Raw genomic sequence first — 26181 nt, forward strand, 5'->3', positions numbered from 1 at the left:
AAGAAAAGTTGAGTGTATTCTATGCTAATGCTAAGAGAACTTATCTGTCTTTTTTTAAAATGTGTTTAGATCCAATGCAATCCATATTGAACAGCCTGGAGCAGCAGCATGAAGAAGAGAAGCGCTCTGCGCTCGAGCGCCAGCGGCTGATGTACGAGCACGAGCTGGAGCAGCTCCGGCGCAGGCTGTCCCCTGAGAAGCAGAACTGCCGCAGCATGGACAGGCTCTCGCTGCACTCGCCCAGCGCTCAGCAGCGCTTGAGGCAGTGGTCTGAGGAGAGGTGGGCAGGTGGCGGGGTTTCTGTGCTCCACTTTTAACTCACCTGGGAAGGGTAACCAATGGGGACGCAAAGTAGGATTGAGTTGTGGAGGAGCCGGTGTAAAAAAGTGTCACAGCCAAGAATCACTTTGCAGTAGGAGTTGTCAGTTTATCTTAATTTATTGAAAAATGTTCTTGCTAGGTGCTGCCTTGTTTTTGGTTTGTGTGGCTTTTGGGTTTGAATCAAGAAGTATTCCTTATCACTGTATTATGCTTTAGGTTTTCAAGCTTGAGTAGATGCTTTTTTTTAAAAAGAAAAAAAATCGGTTATCTGGACTGATTAGCTCAGGTAGGTAAAGCACGATGCTAATGAGATGGAGTTCGCAAGTTTGTTCTCTACATGGACTAATTAGCATTGCACTAAAATGCTGATTCCATGGTTGCAGACTGTACTTCACTAACCCCATGCTGCTTAAAAGTCTGAGCAGCAGCCAGGCAACAGCATCCCTATTACCTCAAGATGGTTGGAATACAGATTAGACCTACTTGATTACAAGACCTATCTTGATTTATCAAGATTCTCCAGGTGATTTGCATACTCGATCAAGTTTGCAAAGCCCTGTCCTGAGCTATGGCCAGCTTGTTACACAGTCGGCCGATGCTGGTAACGTAAGCCAGATGCAAATGTGTGCATGGTTCGGTGTCAGTGCTATAGTCTCTCTGTGCAGGACAGAGTTGTAGAATTTGGGTTGTGCTTCAGCATTAACATATTATTACCATAATTTTCTGATGTGTTGCTATGTGTGTTCTTCACTTCTGCCTCCCCACTTTATTTATTTATTTATTTATTTATTTATTTATTTATTTATTTATTTTTAAAGAGAAGCAATGTTGAATAACAGCCTGATGCGGCTGAGGGAGCAAATTGTGAAAGCTAATCTACTAGTGAGAGAAGCTAGTTACATTGCAGAGGAACTGGACAAAAGAACAGAATATAAAGTCACTCTACAGATTCCAGCCTCCAGCCTGGATGCCAACAGGAAGGTGAGATTGGCATTGATGGATGAGACACAGATGATGTTGGGTACCATTGCTTTATGTCTACGTAATGATTGAAGTGCCTGTGGGGTTGATTTTTGGTCTTGTCTAGACCCGTAAGTCTATCTCATTTTGTGATTGTCGTTATTTTTCTCAAGCAGAATTTGCTTTTTAATTCTCTGCCATTGTGCATATATGAAAGAACTTTAAAAAGTTCATGGGAAGTGCAATTGAAAGACAAAAGCTTGTTTTGGTGTGAGAATTTTGAGATCTGTGCATAGTGTTTTTTTTAATATGCATTTTCACAAACTTTTTGTAGCTCCCTTGTATATATCTTATCTATTAGGATTTGCTGTCTCTTCTGATCCTACCAGTTGACCTTTGACTCAAATCTTAATTCACATGAGTTTAAATTGATTGTGTGGGCCCAGTGCGGTGGCCTAGTGGCTAAAGTCCTCACCTTGAATGCACCAGCGTCCCATATGGGCAATGGTTCTAATCCCGTTGGCCCTGCTTCCCATCCAGCTTCCAGCCTGTAATGTGGGAAAGCAGTTGAGGGAGGCCCAAAGCCTTGGGATCCTGCGCCCACACGGAGGACCCGGGAGAGGCTCCTGGCTTCAGATTGGCTCAGCTCCAGCCCTTGCGGTCACTTGAGAGCTGAATCATCTGATGGAAGATCCTCCTCTGTGTGTCTCCTCTTCTCCGTATATCTGACTTTGCAATAAATTGTTTGTGGCTGAGAAGTGTCTTCTGGTTAGTCTTGCCAAAGTGCTTTGGCCCTTTGTTCTGTTACAAGGTCACAAGCTACTCCCACCTTCCTGGAGTTGGGTTGAGGGGACTAGTTGTGCTCACTATGCCGGTGCAGGTTCATCCCTGGCTTGGCCTGCTCCCCAAGAGCTGCTACCCACAGATCCCTGCTGAGGTTTTCATAACTGTTTACTAACCAGCTGATGGACCTTTACAGTACCTAGGAACACTGATTTTTTTTTCCTTTACCTTAAAATTCTTGGATAACTGTATCATTATGTAGATTTTCTTAAAATGATTATAGGTAAAATATTAATGAAACATTGATGTATTTCACAATTCTCCTAAGTTCTGAGCAGACTTTCAGAAGAGTTGATTAACAAGCCAGCACATGTAAAGTGATTAGATGAGTATTTCTCTCTGTGGAAGAGATGTTTAGCTGCATTTTAATTTCTATTTTATGCTTTAATTAACAAAAATTGAATGTTAAAATCACATTGCTTTTGTAAGTTGAGAAGACTACAGTGAAATCTAGTTCTTTTGTGGTGATATTACTATGTAAAGGTACTTCTCATGCAGCCCCGTTCTGTGTGGTTCTTGCTAATTTCAGTCCGTTCAAGCTGGTGTCAGTTGTTAGCATCCATGTGGGCGTGTAAGTGGAACAACTCACAGTTGACACCTCTAAGCCTTTTGTGTTTTACACTCCAGGAAGGTACAACCTGTTTTTTTTTTTTTAATGGATAATTCGTGCCTAGGTAGGGTCAAGTACAGCCACATATCCTGCAGACTTCTGCTGGCCTGTGTTGCTTACAACTTCTTTATCCCACTGATAATCGGTAGTTGTACCATGGCCTTTATCAAATAGTTTTTGAAATTTTTTTTTTAAAATGCTTTGACTGACATATAATGCTTATACATTGTCATGGGATACAGGGCAATAGTTCATTTGTTGTATGCAATGTGTCTAAATCAATCAAACCAGGCAACATGCCTTTGAATTTCCTTTTCTTGGGCTAGGAACCTGCGGACTTCTCTGAGTGAAATTTTTTATTTCAACTTAACATTAATCATGGCCTGATGCTTTGTGTTTTAAATGTATATCTGGTTACTATTAAAGATATGTATACGTCTGTACATAAATTTGAGATTGATTATGGTTGGCTAAAAAGGCATTGCGTTACAGTTTGCAAGATGTTCAGGCAGCTGTGAAGTTCTTTGGCTGGTGGGGGGTGATGTTCTCTGATGACTCCCACGGAGGGAGACAGCTTCATGCTCCACTCAGACCCTCTGTGTGTTTGCAGCGAGGCTCTCTGCTTAGTGAGCCTGCCATCCAAGTGAGAAGAAAAGGAAAAGGAAAGCAGATTTGGTCTTTGGAAAAATTGGACAACAGGTTGTTGGATATGAGAGACCTTTATCAGGAGTGGAAAGAATGTGAAGAAGATACACCTGTAAGTAACTTATGGTACATTCTACCTGGCAGTCATATAAGGAACCAGACTGGCACAGCCCACACAGTCCAGCAGGGGCAAGTTCACTTATCCACAATTGTAATCCAGTTTCTAGACAGTTTCTTGTAATTCTCTAGGTTGTGTGGCCAGTTAAGACTTCAATAACCTGTCCTGCTGCTATGTTTTGTTTTTCTTGTTTGTGGTGGTCTGTTCTGCTTCTGCTGGTGTGTGTGTGTGAGAGAGAGAGAGAGGAGAGAAAAGATTGTGTGTGTTTCCTGTGCTATCAAAGGATGCTTTTCCTACTTCTAAACACATTAAATCTTGCCAGCAGTATGTGTTTTTAAAATTGAGCACCAGTGTTCCCTTAATATTTGTGCAGTTTGGATTAGTTTTTGAAGAAGTTTGGTCTTAAAGTAGGTGTGCTAGAACTCTGTGGTGCCATTATTTCTTCACGTTACAGTGTTTCTCATTGAGGTCTGTTATGAACTTGTGCATATTTCAAATAGTAATGCTTGCTATGTGTTTTTCATATTGTTGGGCTGTTTCTGCATAGAAGTGTTTACTACTTAGCTCCTTGTTTCATAACATTTATTTTTCCAGATGATGATGATAGGTGACATTTTTTGCTTGCAATATTTTTGATTTTCTTCTGTATTCTCTGCTATTTCAGCTTATAAACACAACAACCATAATGACAAATGCAAAAGGAAAAAAAGCAGCCACTCACCCCTAGGGTCACCCTTCTTTGGCAGCAGCAGAAATGTATCTGCTGATGGCATAGGAGGAAAAGCAGCAGATGTGAGATAGCCCTCTTCCCTCAAAGGAAGTGTGATGTGTTCTGCATTTTTTTCTAGTCAATATGTTACTTCAACTATTTGTGAGGCAAAATTTCCACATAAAAAAGTAATAAAAGTAATCCAGTGATATTGGCATTACCCTCTCATGGGTGAAGAATGCTGCCAACATTTCTAAATGGAAAGAGGAAGTGTGTGCATGCATAACTAAATAATATAGTGCTGTACTTCTTTTTTTTTTTTAACTATTTATTTACTTTGAAAGTCAATGTTAGGGATGGAGAGACAGAGCTTCCACATAGTAGTTCACTGCTAGAGGCCACAACAGCCAGTACTGGAGCAGGCAGGCTGGAGCTGTAGCTTCATCTGGGTCTCCCATGTCTGTGGAAGGGGACCAAACACTTGGGCGATCTTAACTGCTTATCCCAGGCCACTAGTGGGCAGCTGTATTAGAGGTGGAGCAAATAAGGATTGAACTGGTGGTACCTATATGAGATGCTAGCTTTACAAGTGGTGAATTTTACCCACTACGCCACAGTCATGGTCTCAATAGTAGTTTAGCAATAAAATTGTTTTAAAGACTGCAAGAGTTGGGGCTGGTACTTATTATAATGCTGGCATACCATGTGTTCACCAGTCCAAGTTCTGGCTCCTCCACTTCTGACCCAGCTCCCTGCTGATGCTCCTTGGAAACCAGCAGAGGATGGTGGAATTGTTTGGACCCCTGCTACATTCATGGGAGACATGAATGAAGCTCCTGACTTGTGGCCATCTGGGAGGTAAATCAGAAGATAGAAGTTGCCTCTCTGTTTCTCTCTGACTCCGTGTGGCTATTTCAAATAAACTTTCTAAAAAGAAAAGGAAAAAAATAAGGAAAATAAGAATTGGGATGTAGTGATGAAAGTAAAGTTTACTTAAACTGGAGTGCATTCTAAAGCAGTAGCTTGAATTCATTGACTCTGAGTGAATTTTCTGAAGGTGCATGTTCTGAATCTTTGCAGGTAATACGCTCATACTTTAAGCGTGCTGACCCATTCTATGATGAGCAAGAAAATCACAGCCTCATTGGGGTGGCCAATGTTTTCCTTGAATCTCTTTTCTATGACGTCAAGTTACAGTATGCTGTGCCAATTGTCAACCAGAAAGGAGAGGTGCGTTTTCTCTTTATACCTTGTTTGCTGTGGGGAAAAGTTCAGAAACAATAGGGTACTAATGATATACTGTTATTACTTTAATAATGGCAAAAGTTGTAAGTATATTATTAATATCTTGTTCCATAGAGCTGTTGTGGTTATTCCAAATGGTGTGAGGGGAGAGTAATTGTTAGGTTTCTTCTAACTTAAAGTACTTTATAGCTTCTCTTTAGTGTATCTGAGTTTCTAACCTCCTTAGGGGCCTTTATTGAGTGGAACAGAGGTCCCTTAAATACAAGCACTGTGATACCACAAAATTGGAATTGGTAACAAGGCACTGCACTTAGTGTTTAATGGATAGGTGTGGATACACAGGATCAAAAGGTGATTCAGATTCTGAATAGGATGGAGCAGAATGGTATAATATTGCATCACACAAATCAAAATGGCATACAGTTTGAAACCCAGTTTCTTGAACTTTGCATTTAGTATTTTTGAACCTCAGTTCATTGGATAACTAAAACCAAGAAAAGTGAAACCCCTGATATGGCAGACCACTGGACCATTCACCTAGCAATTCAGCTCTAAAACAGAAGCTGTCTTGAAGTAGAAGGAATCAAATCTGGACAGGTTTGTTTTTTCCCCCTCTAGGTGGCAGGTCGGCTGCATGTGGAGGTGATGCGAATCAGTGGTGAAATTGGGGAAAGAATTGCAGGAGGTGATGATGCCACAGAAATGTCCTTGGAGAAGGAGGCCACAGAGAACAGACTAGTCTGCATGGTGAGTTGTCAGTTTCATTTTAGAGGTAGCTGGAATGGGACTGATTCTAAGGATTCTAGGTATTTAGATGGTATACATTGGGTTCTATTTTGAAGTGTGAAGTAGCAGGCCTGTGTAATGCATTACCCTGACACCCTGGACAGGTTACCTCCTTTGTAACCTGAGTCAGTGCTTACATTTCTCTGTCCAGGTCTTCACACCATTTTGTTCTTGCTCTTGGACTCTTCATTCCTCCTCAAGCTGCAACTTTACCTCAGTTACGGTTCTCTTCCTCTTCCTAGGCCACTCCCATTGGTCATTCATCATGGTTTCTCCATCTAAATACCTTTCCTTATGCTGTCCTCTAGGCTCTTCCCACATGGCCCAATACCAAATCCTTTTTGTACTTGAGCAAGAGGTTTATTTACTCTAAAGAATACAAGAATTTGGGCCAGTGCTATTGCTTAGCAGATATAGCCACCACCCGTAATGCTGGCATCCCATATGGGTACTGATTTGAGTCCTGGCCACTCTACTTGAGATCCAGTGATCTGTTAATGTGCCTGGGAAAGTAGCCGAAAATGGCTTAAGTGTCTGGGCTCCTGCCACCCAGTGGGAGGCCTGGAAGAAGCTCCTGCCTGGCTTGCAACCATCTGGGGAGAAAAGCAACAAATGGAAGTTCTCTCCCTGTTTCTTTGTTTTTGACTTTGAAATAAATAAATCTTTTTTTTTTTCCTTAAAAAAGAAAGAATATAAGAGTTAGGGTATAGTGGATGCTATTCCCATACATGTATTTCCTGTGAGCTCTCCCACACAGTATCAGATTCCAGGGACACTGCATACTGGTGTATATGAGACTCAAGTACTGTGTGGCACAAATGGAGCCAGACCAAGTTGTGCTCTGCAGAGTAAAGGCAGTGAGTTCAGATAGCAGTCTGGGGAGATGAGACTTGAGCTGAACCTGAAAGAATGGTAAGCTGTGAAGCTCGTAAGCTCCCATGGGTTTTCTTTTTTTTTTTTTTTTAAGATTTATTTTTATTATTATTTATTTTATTGGAAAGGCGGATATACAGAGAGGAGAGACAGAGAGGAAGATCTTCCTTCCGATGATTCACTCCCCAAGTGAGCACAACGGCCAATACCATGCCGATCCGATGCCAGGAGCCTCCTCCGGGTCTCCCACACGGGTGCAGGGTCCCAAAGCCTCGGGCCGTCCTCGACTGCCTTCCCAGGACACAGGCAGGGAGCTGGAAGGGAAGTGGGGCTGCCGGGATAGAACTGGCTCCCATATGGGATCCCGGGCATGCAAGGCGGGGACCTTAACCACTGCGCCACCGCGCTGGGCCCACTGCCATGGGTTTCCATGGGTAATTGCTAGGAGACCATGGCATTGCTGGATTCCCACCCACTTATTCTGGAAGCGCACAGATCTGTGTTTCCATCTGCTGTGGATAGCACTGCCATTGGTTGAGAATTCCTGTAGAAGCCCCTTAAAAAGCAGCATTTTGAGGATAGCTGTGGGTAGCACTGCCATTGGTTGAGAATTCCTATAGAAGCCTCTTAAAAAGCAGCATTTTGAGGATAGGAAGTCAGCCAGGGGCACAGGAAAAATGCTGAAGTTAGCAGGAAGCCATTAAAAGGCCAAGTGAAGAAATCCTAACTCGCTTTCTTTTTAAAAATGTTTTGCTTGTTTGAAAAACTAGGAGGGAGAGATGGAGTGAGTTATCTTCTGTTGGCTGGTTTACTCCCCAAATGGCTACAACACACGTGTCTGGGTCAGGCCAAAGCCCACAACTCTATCTGGGTCTCTGACATGGGTGGCGGGGGCCCAAGCACATGAGCCATGTTCTACTACTTTCCCCAGGGTTGTTACCAAGGAGCTGGATGAGACACGGAGCAGCCAGGACTTGGACAAATACTGTAATGTCAGTATCACAAACGTCGTGTTAACATGCTGTTCTGGAGCACTGGCTTCTTAAACCCAAATCTTAATTCGCAATCCATCCTACACCAGTTGTCTTTATGCATAGTTCTAGCATCGAAGTTGATGCTGAAAAGAAGAAGCTATGCATTGGGTGCCAGAGCCAGGGCTCGTTAGAGTTGGGCTTCTTTCTGGCGGTCTTTGCAAAAATTAAGTAGGTATTTGATGTCTAAGTTGATTGCTTCAGAATGACGGAGAAAGATTTTAAATCACCCCAAGTTCATTCTTGTTGTTTGTACTTGAGTTTGGAATATCTCCTTTGAGAATATATCCTGGATAACATGGACTTTTTAAAAAATGAATTTGGAATGGTTGATTTTCTAAATGGAAGATATTAAGCATCTGACAGTAGTAAGAAAAGGAGCTTCAGTCCCCCCAGGCCTTGCTCGACAGTGGTCAGCTCACAGACCAGCTTTGTTTTGGCTGTGCTGTGTATTAGAGCCACGTCCATGATGCCTCCTCCCTCAGGACTGTTTTGAAGCAATCACAGGCATACTGTTTCAGCCCAAATAGGTTAGTAAGTCTCCCCCAAAATGACTACTTTGAAAAACCCTGCATAACCATGGTGTGATGATCTCAAATTATTACTCTTTTACTGTCACAGTATAGGTGTTCAGTTTTCTTGCAAATGGAGTTTGAAGTGTCTCTTGGGTTCCATCTAATCCTGAGGCTCTGGCTCCATGTGCCTGTAGTCGCTTGCGTCTCACTCTTTGGGATTTAATGTGTTTCAATCCTTCGTATCAAGTACCTGTATTGGCAGTCACGCAGTGCCATCTTTGGCTGGCAGGGCCACTTGACTGTGTCCTCACAGATTGAGATCACTGGCTTGTTTTGTAGTTGTTCTGAGCATTCTGGGCTTATCTTACTCATTTTCTGTCCCAGAACTGTAATTAGCCACTTCTACAAGCAACATGACTTCTTTCAGTGGGAAGTGATTTTTAAAGAAACTGTACTCTGATAGCTTTTTAGATAAAAAAAAGAATGAAAAATAAACAATGCTAGTGTGTAGGGTGGTGAGTGGAGAATCAAAGGGACTTAGAGATTTAAGACATGAGTGATGACTATCACTGGCTCTAAGAAAGTTTGGATTTATTTTTCCATAACACAAGATGCACAATAATATTTTTAGTAACACTAAGAAAAGGTGTAGTGGGGCCTGGCGGCGTGGCCTAGCGGCTAAAGTCCTCACCTTGAACACACCGGGATTCCATATGGGAGCCGGTTCTAACCCGGCAGCTCCACTTCCCATCCAGCTCCCTGCTTGTGGCCTGGGAAAGCAGTCGAGGACGGTCCAAAGCTTTGGGACCCTGCACCCGTGTGGGAGACCTGGAAGAGGTTCTTGGATCCTGGCTTCAGATCGACCAGGAGTGCGGTCACTTGGGGAGTGAATCATCGGACGGAAGATCTTGCTCTCTGTCTCTCCTCCTCTCTGTATATCTGACTTTGCAATAAAAATAAATAAATCTTTAAAAAGAAAAGGTGTAGTGTATTCTGAAACCTCAAGCAAGGCCAGCACCTGCTGGCGTTCCTTGCCTTCGGACTTTGAGTAGCTTTGGGTTGAAGTCTGTGATACTCTGACACCTTGTGGTGGTTTCCATGTGTGCATGTAAAAGCTTAAAGCTCAAACAGGCCATATTCTAGATACGTGGACAAACTGCATTCCTGGTGTTCTTAATCCCTGGGAACTTGTGTATACAGCAGTGTTCAGCATGTTAAATCCTGTTTTTTTTTTTTTTTTAATTTCAACGTTATAATTATAATTAAATTCAATGGGTAAATGTAGCTTTCAGGTGGAATCCAGTCACCAAGAAGTGTATACTGAATATTTACTCAAAACATTATGGTTGTTAATGCTCTAATTTTCTCTAGGAAGAAATTAAACCTAAAAAAAAATGAATTTAAGTAATTTGTACCTGCACAACAGTTGATAAGCGGCAGAGATTTTTTTTAAAAACATTTAAAAATATTTTATTTTTATTTTTACTGGAAAGGCAGATTTATAGAGAGAGATCTTCCCATCTACTGCTTTACTCCGCAAATGGCCACAGTGGCTAAAGCTGAGGTGATCTGAAGCCAGGAGCCACAAGCTTCCAATTTTTCCATGTGGTTGCAGGGTCCCAAGGCTTTGGGCCATTTTCCACTGCCTTCTCAGGCCACAAGCAGGGAGCTGAATGGGAAGTGGAGCAGCCAGGACACTAACTGGTGCCCATATGGGATTCCAGCACAAACAAGGCAAAGACTTAGCCACTGAGCCATCTTGCTGGGCCCGGCAGACTTTTAAAATTTAGAATTGCCAGAGGTCTTGAACAAGCTGGATCAGAAATGGAGTAGCCAGGGTTGAACCAGTGTCCATATGGGAGGCTGGCCTTACCTGCTGTGTCACAACACTTGCACCAACATACCTTTTCATTTTAAAGAATATAATAAAAATTTAAAGAAAAAAAATTTTTTTAGAATGTCATGAAAAATTATAGAATACTGAGCTACTCAGTTTGGCTTGTAGGTGTAAGTAGAGTTAGTGAGTCCACTCTACATAGCCTGTTGGGAAGTTGGTGTCCGGATGCTTCAAACTCTGGTTGACATCACAGTTGTTATGATACAGTTATAAGGAAGGTTCCCATTGGATGCTCACCCTCTATGATGCCTGAAATGGAGGAAAATAAAGTCATCTGCCTTGTGGGATTATTGCCTGGGCGTTACTAATGCTTACAGAAATGTTAAGTTTGTATTTGTGGTTGGTGAACTATGTAAACTGAAACAAAGTGTTGTGACTTATTTCAATTAAATTTAAAATTAAGGTAAATTTACTGCAGGTAGATTAACTCATACACCATGTGGAAAGTGATTAGGTAAAGCATACATTGTATGATCAATATCCAGTGATGTGGAATTGGGTTTATAAAAATCATAGCTTAGGGCCCAGCGGTGTGGCCTAGTGGCTAAAGTCCTCGCCTTGAACACACCGGGATTCCATATGGGCGCTAGTTCTAATCCCGGCAGCTCTACTTCCCATCCAGCTCCCTGCTTGTGGCCTGGGAAAGCAGCTGAGGGCAGCCCAAAGCCTTGGGACTCTGCACTCGTGTGGGAGACCCAGAAGAAGTTCCTGGATCCTGGCTTAGGATCAGCATAGCATCGGCTGTTGTGGTCACTTGGGGAGTGAATCATCGGACGGAAGATCTTCCTCTCTGTCTCTCCTCCTGTCTCTGTATATCTGGCTTTCCAATAAATAAATAAATCTTTTTAAAAAATCATAGCCTAGTATGATGTAATTAACTTAATGCTTTGGTTTGCTTCATAGTTGAAGGAGTTTTAGAGTATTATAACTTCTCACAACATATCCAAGGTAAAAATCATCCTTATTGCTGTCTTGCAAAAGAAATACTAAGAATATTTGGGTACTTTAGATCTGATTTGGACATTTCCTGTAGGGAATATTTGGTTCTGATTAGGTATATCTTTCTCTACACTTTGTTGTGATGAAAATCATGTGCTCCATCGTTCTGCATAGGGAAGCATTCAGGAAACAGCACAGAGATGGTCAATTCTCACTGACTTCACTTCCTTCCACTGTCCCCGCCAGCTCTTGAATGTACACATTTCCAGTGCCTTTGAAGTTCTCCTAAAAAAACAATAATGCTGTAGTAGTATGTATTGTTTCTACTTATGTATTCAATTCTTCGTAGTTAAAATATCAAGTAAATGTTTTGCTGTTTGCTAACTTTGTGGTTCATTGTCACGTACACTGACTTTGTTTTTCATTCATGGTTGTTAACGGTCTTGTGTTCTGAAGACACCAGTGGTTAGCCAAACGTGTCAGAGAATGGTGTGGATGGATCAGGACTGTTTTCATCTGAGTTGGTTACAGTGCTTCACCAGCTTCTAAATGCTTTACAACACGCACCTTTATCATCAAGATCATTGTCCCCATATTAGGGTCTGTCACTTAAATGTGGCAGTTGTTACCCTCATTTCACAAATACAGTTTTGCTGTCAGAAACTATCAGTGAGTGACGTAGTCAAAACCAAAACCCCTACCTCTGTCTCAAACTGCTTCTTGGAACCTTCTGATTTAAAAAGCAAACTGAGCTTGCTTTTCTCTTACAGGTTAAGATACTCCAAGCCACTGGGTTGCCACAGCACCTGTCCCACTTTGTGTTCTGCAAATACAGCTTCTGGGATCAGCAGGAGCCGGTCACCGTGGCCCCCGAGGTGGACACCTCCTCCTCTGCTGCTGGCAAGGAACCCCACTGCATGGTTGTTTTTGATCACTGCAATGTGAGTTTGCTTTCCACACTAGGTGAACATTTAAATTAAACCTGTACAAACCAGCAAAAACCCAAACCTTATTTCTTGGAATGATTATGCCATTAAATAGTCTTAGAACAGTGTCTTGGAATAGGGCCTTAGCCAGAAACAAAAGTATCAGTGTGTTTAACTCTTGAGTTCAAAGTTAATGGGTTTGTGTGTGGATATCTGTATTTAAGTATACACATATATGTGTATGTATGTTATGATATTTTTAAAAGTTTGTAGAAAATGGAAAGAAAGCATATATGTATTTTGATACAAAAATTTTGAAATTAGTGCATTTAAGAAATGTTTAGAAATGTCATGAAAAAATATGCCATTAAAAAAAAACCTGCATGGACTTCAACTGTTTCTGTGCCAAAAATATACTTTTCATTCCTCTCCCCCTTTTTTTATGAACTTTTGGAAGTATTCTCATATATGTGTACTCTTCTCCTAGAAGAGTTGTATTTTGAATTAGATTATTGGGAAAAGAATGTAAAAGATTAATAATATTGTAGAGAAAAGAAAAGATACAGAACCAACAGGAACTTGCTTTCTCTAAAGCTCTGCTTGGTGTGTTGTTACTCTGTGGCTTGCTCCTTGCCGCATTTGTAGTTCATGATAGTACTTGTTTTCAGAAGGTGACTGCTGCAGAGAGGGCAGTCTGCTGGGGACTAGGGACCTGGTGGGTCAGGCTCTGGGCCCTTTTCTGCTGGTAACACCACTCTTAATCCACCTCATTGTTTCTGAGAACTGTGTTGCCTTCTCCTTTGTTTACAGCAGAGATGTGCCTTTTGTGTACCGATGAGTAAGTGAGAGGGAACAGGGGGCTCTGCCAAAGACCGAACATCCCATGGCTCTTTAATAAACTGTGTGAGGGCTAAATCCTGTTGCAACATGCTGTTTTATAAAGATTGAGAAGTTGGGGGAACTTTTCTTTTTAGATTAGGTTATGTTTGTACTCTAGTGATTGTTATTTTCTGTTACTAAAGTTAACCTCTGAAAGATTGGGGAAAACTTTTTACAGCAGCACACAGCTACCTTGTTGCATTCCACTTACTTTTGTATTGAATTCAGTTACCCTATTTTAAAGAACATTAGGCCATCTGAGCATTGATGCAGAGTGTTAAATGACAGTTCTGTTCTGTACCTAAGACACATATTCAGTTTCATGCTGGTGTGATTAACTTTATGTGATGTCTGTTACAAATAAGCATTAGATTACTGGGAAGTGTTTGCTCCTCTAAAATGAGCGATTGTGTTTCAGGAGTTTTCTGTTAACATCACCGAAGACTTCATTGAGCATCTTTCGGAAGGGGCATTGGCAATTGAAGTATATGGACATAAAATGAATGATCCTCGGAAAAACCCAGCCCTATGGGACTTGGGAATCATTCAAGCAAAAACACGTAGTCTTCGGGACAGGTGAGTCTTAAAGAGTTTCCCTTGAACTCCAGTACAGCTTTTAAAACTTGCTTGAGATCAGTGGTGTCACTTAGGAGGAATGCTGCTTCTTGAGCATTAGCAGTTTTCCACAGACAGATGGCGTTAGCTGCAGGTTATTAATCATGCGGTTGAACTTGACTAAGGAAGTGAGCTTTGAGCAGTGATGGGAAAAAATGAATGCAGCTGCTTAAGAAGAAACAGTGGAACGAATTTTGGGGGGCTAGTCACTCCGTAGTATGAATTCCTTCTAAGCAGCTGCCCTGAGGGGTGATCAAGACCCACTCTAGCACTGAGGTTCACTTTGCCTTCTGGAGTTCTTTTGTATAGTGTCAGTGATGGGTGGAGATAGACTTGTCTGTTAACTGAAATGGAAGAACCAAAAAGGAATCAATAAGGCTTTTTTTTTCCATTTAGTAAATTTTAGCAGACACTAAATTAGAAGGTGAGATGTTTCTCCTTGATTTTCCTGAAAAAGAAAGAAATGTTTGTCAGTAAGCATTAAGGCACTCTGTTGGCCTTCCTATGAAAGGCTGCTCCTGAACAAACTTTGGTACACTTGTTTGGAATGCTCAAGCTTTAGAATAACCACTTTGGAATGGGTTTGTCAATATCATACCTCTTTGAACAAAATGAAGGGTCCCCTTCTAGTTCTACTGTGAGTTTATCTTCATTACATATGCTGCATGCACGTGCATGTCACTCACTGAAATATGTATAGATTTTCTCCTGAATTACTCTTGTTTGGAGGTCATTGTTTTTTGTTAACTGTTGTGAGTAGGAGTCCTAAGCTGCCTGTATTGAAATAGAAATGTATGATTTTCCAAGAACTTCAACTATTTCTTAGATGGAGTGAAGTTACCAGGAAGTTGGAATTCTGGGTTCAAATCTTAGAACAGAATGAGAATGGTGACTACTGCCCCGTAGAAGTGGTTTCTGCAAAGGATGTCCCAACAGGAGGAATCTTCCAACTCCGACAGGTAAGAAGATTGTGAATGCTTGTATTATTGCTCCCAGAAAACATAATACTGGAGTCCTTTTAGCAGAAATGCTGATGCTGATGGAATCTGGACTAACCCAGTCCATTTCTTCAGTTAAAGTTGTCTCCTTCTTCCTGTGTATTTTCTTTCCTTGTATATTACTATTTATATTATAAAATCAACTTATGTTAGTGTTAAGTAAGACAAAGATAAGCTGTCCTGGAAGACTTCAAAGAAGACAAGGAGAAGCAATATGACTTAGCTGGACGAGTTAGCAATCAAGTGTGACATGCTTGGGTCTCTCCTGGCTGTACTGTGTTGTGATTGTGTCTGAGAAAGTTTCATAGTCTCTTTTTCTATAGTGTGGGGATGATAACACCAACTCCATAGGATTCAGGTACAGGTAAGAGGCATACTGTATAGAGAGAATAGTGTTTGACACAAGGGAGCTGTTCAATGCGGCTGCAGGGATAGGAGTCAGAACCAGAATTCATACAACAGAAGCATATGGAGTAGAAGAGGTGGGTGTTTAGCCCTGATTGCCTCATGAATAGTTAGCACAGTCAGGTAAGCAAGATAGGACCAGTGTTATGATGTAGCACAGTAAGTGTCTGCCTGATGTGCCAGCATGTCCCATATAGGCAGGCGCTGGTTCCAGTGCCAGCAGCTCCACTTCTGATCCAGTTCCCTGCTGATGACCTGGGAGAGCAGCACAGGATTGCCTAGATGCTTGGGTCCCTCCTTGTACTCACATTGGAGACCCAAGAGAAGCTTCTGGCTTCCAATTAGTTCACCTCCAGTCTTTGTGACCATTTGGGGAGTAAACCAGTGGATGGAAGATGTCTCTTCTCTGTAACCCCATGTTTCAAAATAAATTAATAAATAAATCTCTTTTAAAATAGTGGGGGAATTTTGATATAATTTGCTTATTCAAGTTGAAAGTATTCTTGCTGTGCTTTATGTTAATTTAGCACTTGGTAAGTTATTGCGACCTATGAGAGTATCCATGTTGTTAAAATTGAGTAAAATATTAAATGTTTTTGAAAGTAGGAAGCATTTGAAGCTCCATATAAAAAGGCAAAAGGAAGGAGAATGTTTGCTGAGATACTTACGTTTCTGAATGTTTCAGGATGGTTAGAACACTCATTCTCTGACCCCAGTACAGGAGTTTTAGCAAGTACATTCACACATGAGCAAGTAACAGCAAAAGGGGATGATTTTAAATTAAAGCATAAGATTTGTATCTATAAAATGGGATTCTTAAAGGTGTGAAGAACATCTTTTTTTTTTCTGGGCGTCTGTTAAAAAATATATATATAGATCCCTTCCTTGGCTGCCTTGGAAATTTGTCTACTGGAAGGCAAGACCAATTTTCCATGGCTTAGTTTCAGTAGAATATTCAAGTATTTGTCATGCTTTTCATACTTCTGACATTCTTTCCTGAAAGTGTTCAAAGATGTGTTAAGTTTATCAGGACAAGCTTGCTCGCTCTCTCCTTTTTTTTTTTGTTTGTTGTTATTTTAAATAGTTGGGGAGAGGGACAGAGAGGTCTTCGATCTGCTGGTTCACTCTCTAAATGACCACAACTACCAGGTCTGGGCCAGGCCACAGCCAGGAGCCAATAGCTTCTTCCAGGTTTCCCATGAGGGTCCAGGGGTTCTAGCACTAGGCCTTGGTCTCTGCTTTTCTCAGGCCATTAGCAGAGCTATTAAGGAAGTGGAAGATCTTTCTCTCTGTATTGTCTTCTCTCTGTATATCTGCATTCCCAATGTTAAAGAAAAGTCTAAAAACAAAACAAAACGTAAAAACAGGAAAGCTGCATTGCACTTCCTGTGAGGAGAAATCCTGTATAGGTCAAGCTGAAAAACAGAAAAAACAACCACGTAAACCTGACTGCCAGTGCAGAGGTTCTGAGTGCTAGGCTTATTTCAGTTTAATCTGTTTGAAAATCAGATGTATCGTTGTTTAACAGGAAAGTGGCAGAACACAACTGCTAAGATTACAATTGCTGTGTATGCAGGATTTGTGTGTGTGAGGAAGAAGGGTTAAAATTTGTTTATTTATTTTGAAAGGCAGGTTTACAAAGAGAAGAGATAGAGATCTTGCATCTGCTGGTTCACTCCCCAAATGGCCACAGTTGGCAGAGCTGAGTTGATCTGAGGCCAGGAGTGAGGAACTTCTTCCGGATCTCCCATGTGGTTGTGGGGTCCCACAGCCTTGGATCATCCAGGGAACTGGATAGGAGATGAAGCAGCTGGGACTAGAACTGGTGACTCTATGGGATGCTAGCACTGCAGGCAAGATTGGCATGCTACTACACCAGCCCCGTTTGCTATTTCTGTTGTTTTCAGGTAGCATGGTTATGTATCGGCAGTGACAGGTATTTTAGTCAGCTTACCTCTACCTCTCACGGCTTTACTATGGGATAGTGATCCATTCAGATCCTAGCCTCCCACCCTCCCTTTTTTTTCCTTCTTAGGCACACACACTCAAGTACACCTTCAGAATAGGTCACTTTCTGGCTCAAAAAATGTACCAAAAGTAGCCAATAGGAAATATTTTAGACTATTAAGTTGTTTTCTGAGATATTTTCCCCACAATGTGTTTGATGCATGGTCCTTGGAAAACATTAAATCAAAAGGCTTCTGTATCCTATCTATTCAAATGGAGCTTGATAGGACCAATGATTGCCTAAGTTGGTTTTGTTGATTATATGAAGAACTGCTATCTGATGGAGGAGGGCAAGGATATTCACTTGAAATTGAATATTTTGAATCCATTTTCAAATGCTGTTTTTCCACCCTAAATTTTGTAAACCATGTTAGAAGCAATTTGGGAAAGCTGGGAATGCTCTTTTTAAAAATTTGCTTCCTTGGTACTACATGGTCACTTAGCATTTCTCCTGGGAGCAGTATCCACATGGGATGCCAGCCCCAACTTTCCCTGGGTGTCACAGTACCTGGGAACATGCAGCTGAGCAATGTCCCCAGCAGCTCTTCCTTGTGCAATGTCAACTTTGTTTTCCTGAGGCTGTGGTTGCAAGTCTTTAGTTCTAACTCTGGTGGCTTTTTAAAGTAGGTCATATGATTTGGCAATTTAATTTACTATGTCTTTCTATAGCAATGTATTGTGACTGCGCAGTATTGTATTATATGTACCACAGTTGGTTGAGGACATTGTCAGTGTTACCCTCCTTCTTATTCTCTGTGTAGGCATAAGTATTTGAGATTCTGTGGAGCCAGTTCTTAGAAATTTGAATTACTGTGTTGGGTTACAAGAAGCTAACATTTTTAAGTCAAACTGCTTTGCAAAAAGTTTGTACCAATTGAAATTCCTGACTACCATGTAGGAAATGATGTTTCATAAGCCCTAAGGCAATATTATAAATTGAAAAATTGTAAATGGTAATTTCTTGTTTAATAAGTGAAAACAAGGTGTATTATGTTTATTGTAATTTGTCTGATTATCAGTTAGCTGAATATTTCTTGTTGGCCAGCTGTTTGTATTTCTTCTGTTAGAGTGTTTTCTTTTAATGTGTTTTTGATTGAAAAAATATGCAAAGGATATAATCTGTGTCTGTCTACTCACTTTGGAGGGAGGTAATTTTTCTTGATCAGTTTTGAAGTTTATATTTTAGTACTTCCGACATTCGTGAAATGGAGTGAGATAGTGTCATAAAGGCTGAGTAGTTTTCTCAACATCGGCCTGTAGGAGTCTCTCTAAACCAAAAGTTTGAAAGTCAACAAACTTAACTCTGTTACTTAAAATGATCTGTGACCCAGGGCCAGTCCCGGCGAGTCCAGGTTGAAGTGAAGTCTGTGCAAGAGTCTGGGACTTTACCGCTGATGGAAGAATGTATACTGTCTGTTGGCATTGGCTGTGTGAAGGTCAGGCCACTCAGAGCCCCTAAAGCTCAAGAGAGCGTCCATGTAAGTTTCTGTGCCTTTTGCCGGTTTGTGGGAATGGGAGGGCAGCCCCAGGAGCTTGTCAGAAAGCTGCCTCCTATGATGGGTTCATTCAGTCTGTCCTTTGATACCTTAGAAAGTGATGCCTGATTTGCTTTTGCTCTTGTTAAAGTGTATCACATCTCCATTGAATCACTGCAGCGCACTGTAAGGCACTTGTCAAACCAAGGGTTAAAACCTATCAGCCTCCCAAATCTCCACCCTGTCAGACAACCTCCCCAGGGGCCCCACCCCTCGGCAGAAACCCCCCACTGGCTTGGAAAGACTACTTGCCAGCAGGTGTCTGATTTCCCCTTGTGAGTGGGACTGTAAACCCAGCAGGGCGAGGATTGTACTGGTTCCCGAAAAGGTCAGAAGAATGCTCTTCATTTTCCTGTGCTAAGAGCAAGGTTTTCCTTCTGCTTCCTGACAACTACAGAACTCCCAGTGGGTGGGAGCCAGGGTGGGTGGGAGATGCCACAGTGTATCAGTTGGATTCCCTAGTATCAACCCTGAGGAATGGTTCAGACTGCTTAGTGCAGCCAGTCCTCTCAGATTCATAGTCTGGTGCTATATAATATATTTTTCTTGTAGGAGGAAGAGGAAGACATGGACAGCTACCAGGTAATTTAGCACTTGTTAGCCTCATCAAATCAGCTTGATTAAAGTACATAATTGCACATTCCTGGATCTCTGCAGTGTTAATTGCTAATAATTAAACAATTAATTTTGGTTCAAATGCTGTCTTTTCTGAAAATAAAACAAAATAGGAAACAATGAATGTTGTCTCCTAGAACAGCAGAAAAATCGTGTGACCCTTATCCCTTTCCGACCCCAGGCTCTCCTGAAGATCTGATTCTCCAGCTGCTCTTCCCTGGACTTTTTCTGCCTTTGAACGGAGTTGCCCACACTTTGCACTGTTGCCATCAGCTCACCCTGAGCCTGTGTTCTGTCCTAATGGGCTTCCATATTTGAATATTTCCATATTAACTTTTCCTGGAGTCATTTAAGGTTTTTCAGCCCTTCTTTTCTAATCTTCTGCAGGATTCTGTTTGTCTGTGGAGTTTCATCTTGTTAGTCATCAGTTAGGACTGTCAGAAGCTCTTTGGAGCCTGATTATGTCATCCCATAGAGTCACTCTCCTGGAGTTGCATCATTGTAATTTGATAGAAATGTCTGTCTTCCTATAAGGCACAGATAAAAACCTTGAGTCAGATAGGGTTAAAAGATGAAATCCTATGGTACTGCGGAGGAGACTTCTTTTAAGCTGACATTATTCCATTAATCACAAATCTTTGGATGAGATGCTTGATTCCTCTGTGATTTCACTCAAGTAGATGCACTGCACATTTCTCCATCTTGTCCACAAGAATGTCACGGGCCATTTGGTTAAGTGCCCTGGTGAAATCCAGATCCTCGACATGTGTGCGGCATTCCACCAACCCACCCAGTCGTGTAACTTCATTACCAGAGGAAATGAAGTAAGATTGTCGTGTAGGCAGGTGTTGACTGGTGGAGTTGTCAGTCTGTTGATAACAAATCCTGTCCTTTTTCCCTGTCACCCCCAAAAGGCATAAAACTGAGGAGAGAAGCATTTCCTTGTTGTTGTCTTCAGGAAGTTAATGAAATGTGTGGAAAGTGTGGTTGCAAATTTTGAGGCATCCTTCTGATGGTTCCAGGGTGTAGAAATTTGTATGAGTTTGAGAATTGTTGAGTACTGTTAGTGAGTTCTGCCCGGGGCTGGGGGAAGCCTTGTAGATGACTCTTTGTTCATCCCTTGAGTCTGGAGAAGTCAGACTAGCAGACTTGTTCTGGATCCCAGTGACTGTCCTTTCAGAAACAGTCTCAAGAAGAACACTGTTCTGAGCTACGGGTGGCAGTAACCAGGAGACTGTTGTGTGCTACTTGGTGTTTTTGAAGCACATGAGGGTATTTCACCAAGTTTATGGGAAAGTAGAATTAAGAGAAGCTTCTCTTGGTTTAAAAAGAATTGAAAGCCATGCAATCTTGTTTTCTTGGTGACACATTGGACGTTTTGAAGACTCTTCGTTAGAGTTAGGTAAGATGGAGCATCACTTTTGGATACATTGTCTTGACATGGTGTTGGATATGATTTCACTTGTTCTCTTTCAGGATCGTGATTTAGAGAGACTACGTAGAAAATGGCTGAATGCGTTAACAAAACGTCAGGAGTACTTGGATCAGCAGCTCCAAAAGCTCGACAGTAAACATGGTACGAAAAGCAAGTTCAGGATTTCCCTCCACCAGATCCGTGCATGATTGATTCCCATTTGTAGCCATATAAATTTGATGCCAGATGAACATGTCAGGAACGAGGAAAGCAAGAACATGAAAGTTTGTATTCTGTCCATTCAGTTGTTGTAATGCTGGCATTGGTTCTCCCACTTAACCCCTTAATAAGCAAAGAAGAAATACAACCTGCAAAGCTTGTGTCATCCCTTAAAGATTACTTAGTAAAAGCAGTTAACATTTCTTGTCTGAAAGAGTCCTCGTATCTTTAAGCAAGTTTCTTATGTGCTGTTCCACGGGGGCCTTCCATGGGCTGGCATCTACCCGTGCCTGTGCACACCTGACTTCATTGGTTTTCTGCCACTAATAACACCCAATAACCAAAATACAGGTGAACCTGGTCTTAGTATAAGGTTTGAGTTTGGGTTCATAGACAGGCAACCACACAAAGTACTGGTCAGCTCAAGGCAAGCTTTATTGGGAGCACTCCCTGGCAAGGTTCATTGGTCTGGTACAGACAACAGGCCAGAGAAGTTGTGCCCAGGTATTGTGGGAAGGAGCTAGCAGAGACAGATAGTAGGATGAGAGGCGGGGGCACTGCTGGGAGACAGCCCGGGACCACCTCCACATGGCAGCGTGACCCATGAGGGGGAAATGGCTGCCCAGGTTATGCAGCACTGGGCTTTTGTACATTGTAGGTGTGAAGGATGTGGGGAGATGGCAGCTCCTCAATTTACGTGTGCTTGTAACTGTGATGTGTCATCATGGTGGGTGTTGATCTTCAGAGTTGGCATTTGAAACGTTTCTGGATGAGAATTTCTGACCCCAACAAAGATAGCATTGAGACTGGTGAAACTCTTTTCTGTTTGTGGCCAGAAGGAGGCAGGAAGGGAGCTAGCCCCAGGATTCAGTCTGCTGCTTAGTGTCCCAAGGTTACCAGGTGTTCATGATTTGTGGTAAGCTTGCTTGTCCTTTGATGCACTCAGCTCCTTTAGAAGTTGCTTCTGCTCGGCCTAGCACTTAGGACAAAAGTAGAAATAGCACCTGACATTTCTGTTTCATGACATTGTAGATAAAACAGAGGATGACACTGACCGCGAGGCACAGCTCCTGGAGATGCGGCTGACTCTCACTGAGGAAAGAAATGCAGTGATGGTCCCGTCTGCTGGCAGTGGGATTCCAGGGGCCCCTGCAGAATGGTATGAACCCTGCACGGGAACATGTCTGTTCTGAACACCCACTAGGCTGCCTGTTCTGAGTTTGGATGTTCAGATATATGGTGCAATTAATGAAAGATTCATAATTGTGTAAGGGGATAAAGTTGTTTGGATTAAGGGAACTGTTAAATTATTTTTGTGGATGAAATAACCGTGGCCTGAAACTGTTTTATTAAATAATATTTTTATTGGCCAAAGTAATTAAGACTTCTGAGAATCAAAGTCGATATTTAGTACCACTGTGCTCAGCATTTAAAAAAGTTAATGTGTTAATTACTTGGGTCATTCCATTAAAAAATTGTTGGGTCATAAGAAAATTGCATCTCCACCAGATTTTGGTTTTGGTGCTGGCATAGACTATACAGTCAGCAAACACTGTGTGCCTCTTCATAGAAATTAAAAACAGCAAGTGAGGCGTCATGGACTCCTTAAAAACCTTTTGTAAGAAAGGAAGTTTAAACAAGGGAGCTTCAATATAAGTAGGTGTGTGTGTATCCTACAAGATTTAAATTCTTGTATGAGAGCATAAGAAGCACCTATCATGGGCCCAGCGCTGTGGGCTAGTGGCTAAAGTCCTCTCCTTGAACATGCCGGAATCCCATATGGGTGCCGGTTCTAATCCCAGCAGCCCCACTTCCCCTTCAACTTCCTGCTTGTAGCCTGGGAAAGCAGTAGAGGATGACCCAAAGCCTTGGGACCCTGCACCTGCGTGGGAGACCCAGAAGCCAGGAGACCTGCCTCCTGGCTTCGGATCTGTGCAACACCAGCTATTGTGGTCATTGGGGTGTGAATCATCAGATGGAAGATATTTCTCTCTGTCTCTCCTCCTTTTTGTTTCTCCTCCTCTATGTATATCTGATTTTCCAATAAAAATAAATGATTAAAGAATTACCTATCACAGTTAAGTCTTCGTGACATCTTTCATTTTAAATTCTAGTAAACTCAATGCCTGGGGTTGATCTTGCCTCTTGACCTATGGTGACTCTGAATGATTATTAAGGCTGTGCCATGCAGTTGGTATTATTAATATGCTTTATTTGAGGTGCTACTTATTCTCTGTATTTCAGGACTCCAGTGCCTGGGATGGAAACCCACATTCCTGTTATATTCCTTGACTTAAATGGTAAGCTCAGAGGTGTTTTATGAAGATACACCCCTAACAAATTAGTGCCTAAATAACACTGAGACTCCAACTGAGTATATCTTCAGGCAGTTCCTTCGACTTAGGGTTAGAGTCCATTTTATTTACACCCATGGACTCTGGTGTTGGCCAAGGATGGGATGGTCCTGTCTTTGTAGCTGCGGTAGGTCTGCTTCCCCTGATGCTCACTCATGTTGAGTTGCCATACCCCACAGTACTCTGCTTACGCTTTGTTTTGCTATCACTCAAGAAGGGATGCTGTTCCTCCGCACCTAAAATATCACCTTGTTTGATTTACAGGGAAGGACTTCTTTGTGAAAAGGACTAATAAGTATCAATACTTAGGTAGCATATATCCTTGTGCTGTTTTCTTCACATTATCCAATACAGCTCCTACTTCTGGGAATTCTTGCCATTACCTGTTTCTTTTGTACATAGCTGTCATTTTTTTTCCCTGCAGCTTTGTTGCCCACGTACTCTGGCTAAAGGAGGGAAAGTAGAGAGTGAAAAGGTAGATTAAAGAATGAAAAATAAAAGTCAGCAATTAGATTCCTACACATTTGCAGAAAAACTGTGTGTTGAAGTGAACTCTACTAAATAGACAATTTAGGTGTCCTTGGTGCTCCTTGTTCACTGAGCTAAAGGTGAGTTATAACAATATTTGAGGTATTTAGTACCTCACGCCTCTTAGCTTATTTTTGTAGACACCTCATATTTGAGTAAAACTGAAGCACTCCACTGCCTGTTTAGCTAATAAAATGGCATTTGTTTGTTTTTAATGCCTCGCCATAAGACTTTATGCTACCTTGTTTGCTTGATCCTTGTAGATGAGTGTGACTCTTGGCTAATGTTTGTGTTACTCATTCTGAATGGTGAGGGACTTTTATGTCTATGTGTGATTGTGGATGGGTGTTAATAAATAGTAGGGAAGAAAGAGTATAAGGAATATCTTAAGTCTGGATATCTAAAGAGACGATTGGGCCTTTGTTCATGTTGTGCACATGCTAAACTCCCCTGCTACTGATGTACTCATGTCCACCCACAAGGTTAAGATGGCTGAGTTGCTGGGAGCTGAATAATCACAGGGCTCTGGTGCAAACCTGAAGTTTTCAACTCTTGTAGCTGATTGATCTTTTCATTGAGCTTAACTGTCAGATAACTGGAATTACCGCCACTTAATGTCTCATTTCTCCTGTGCATTAAAAGGTAGGGAGTTGAGGTACAAGCCTATCATTAGCATTTAGGCACAGGTCTTGGGCAATCTCTTTGGCATTCTTGCTTCATTTGCCCTCTTGTAAAATAAGGCATCAGGATAGCATATCGGGTAAGATCATTTCTCGAGGTTCTTTCTCTGTAAGACCTGTGAGCTATTAAATAGTCATCATCAAGGTCATGTAAGACTTGAGAGCAAAAAGCAAATGAAATTTGAAGCAAAAGAATTTTAATAATAAGCACATTGAAATTTAGCTGGTGGGGGTTATCCTTTAAAATGATCTCAGTATTTAATGGAACGTCTTCACTTTCAGCTGATGATTTCAGCTCTCAGGATAATCTTGATGACCCAGAAGCTGGTGGGTGGGATGCCACCCTGACTGGCGAAGAAGAGGAAGAGTTTTTTGAACTTCAGATTGTAAAGCAGCATGAAGGGGAGGTAAGTAAAGTGGAACTGGGAAAAATCAGGTATAAAGTAGTTTCCCAAACCTCTTTCCAGTCTTTTAAAATCATCAGCAAGGTAATTATTTGAATGCTTGGATTTCTCAAAATATAGAAAACCTTTTGTTTTGACTTCCAGGATGACTGGAAGTTAAGCATCAGATTTTGTCCCCATTTTCCTTCCTTTCTTGGTCCAGGGTCTGCATGGTATGAGCAGTTGAGGTCAGCAATGACCAGGAGCTGGGCTCTCTGGTCCTCACACCTTGGGGTGAAAATGGGTTCCATCCGAGCACATGGTGCTTAGGCTTTTCTTTGGAATTCCTTATACCAAAGACTTGTTGAAAAAGATAAGATGAAAGCAAGGGCTTGGATTTCAAGGTTGAATCTGAGTGATAGATAAAACATGAGGGATTTGTTTGCTATTTGTGACTATATTTGAAAAATTACACCATGAAACTTTTCAGAAGGAAAGCTGAAGTGGTGCTGTGAGGATGCACTATCACTTCTAGTATTACTAAGCAGGTTGTAATACTTGAATCTATCAGTGAGGAATCAGGCACTCTCTAGCGAGGTGCCTTTACCATAGTGTGCCTTTTGTCAGTGTCCAGATTGACAGAGTAAGACTGAGGAACAATCTGACATTGAGGAACATGACAGTTAAACACAGTTTGTTTTTCTTGGTTGGGAAAATGGAGAAATTTGAAAATGACCTCTATTTAAATAATAGCATTATTATCTATGTTAAATTTCCTGGATATGATAATTGTCTGCCCTTACTTGAATGGGGTTCAGCAATAACTATGTGCATGCACTGTGAGAAAGAAGCCAAAATGATCAAATATTATATGTTAGTGATTCTTGATGAAATCTATACAGGGACACACGAGAATGGAATTGTGCAACATTTCCTAATGTTTGAACATTTTTAAGGTTTATTCATTTTTATTTGAAAGGCAGATTTTACGGAGAGGGAGGGTGAGGGAGAGAAGGTTTTCCATCTACTGGTTTGCTCTGCATATGGTTGCAACCACGAGAGCTGAGCTGATCTGAAGCTATGAGCCAGCAGCTTCTTCTGGGTCTCCCACATGCGTGTGGGGTCCAAAGG

At 41.6% G+C, this 26181-nt stretch overlaps 1 protein-coding gene across 2 annotated transcripts in view; it reads left to right on the forward strand.

The window, feature by feature from the left end:
• Positions 1-26181, forward strand: part of KIF13B (kinesin family member 13B) — a 174799-nt gene that overhangs the window by 101141 nt on the left and 47477 nt on the right. For both annotated transcript variants that reach the window (XM_040966250.1, XM_040966251.1), the window contains exons 17-30: positions 70-280; positions 1140-1302; positions 3345-3491; positions 5287-5436; positions 6070-6198; positions 12263-12433; positions 13716-13873; positions 14739-14871; positions 18654-18800; positions 19410-19439; positions 20949-21048; positions 22138-22264; positions 23350-23405; positions 24950-25074. In XM_040966250.1, coding sequence (XP_040822184.1) covers positions 70-280; positions 1140-1302; positions 3345-3491; positions 5287-5436; positions 6070-6198; positions 12263-12433; positions 13716-13873; positions 14739-14871; positions 18654-18800; positions 19410-19439; positions 20949-21048; positions 22138-22264; positions 23350-23405; positions 24950-25074 — 1847 coding nt within the window. The remainder of the gene's footprint in view (positions 1-69; positions 281-1139; positions 1303-3344; positions 3492-5286; positions 5437-6069; positions 6199-12262; positions 12434-13715; positions 13874-14738; positions 14872-18653; positions 18801-19409; positions 19440-20948; positions 21049-22137; positions 22265-23349; positions 23406-24949; positions 25075-26181) is intronic.

The sequence above is a fragment of the Ochotona curzoniae genome, unplaced genomic scaffold (genome assembly GCF_017591425.1).
Source record: "Ochotona curzoniae isolate NIBS_2020 unplaced genomic scaffold, NIBS_Ocur_1.0 scaffold_4505, whole genome shotgun sequence".
In the NCBI taxonomy this organism is placed as follows: domain Eukaryota; kingdom Metazoa; phylum Chordata; class Mammalia; order Lagomorpha; family Ochotonidae; genus Ochotona; species Ochotona curzoniae.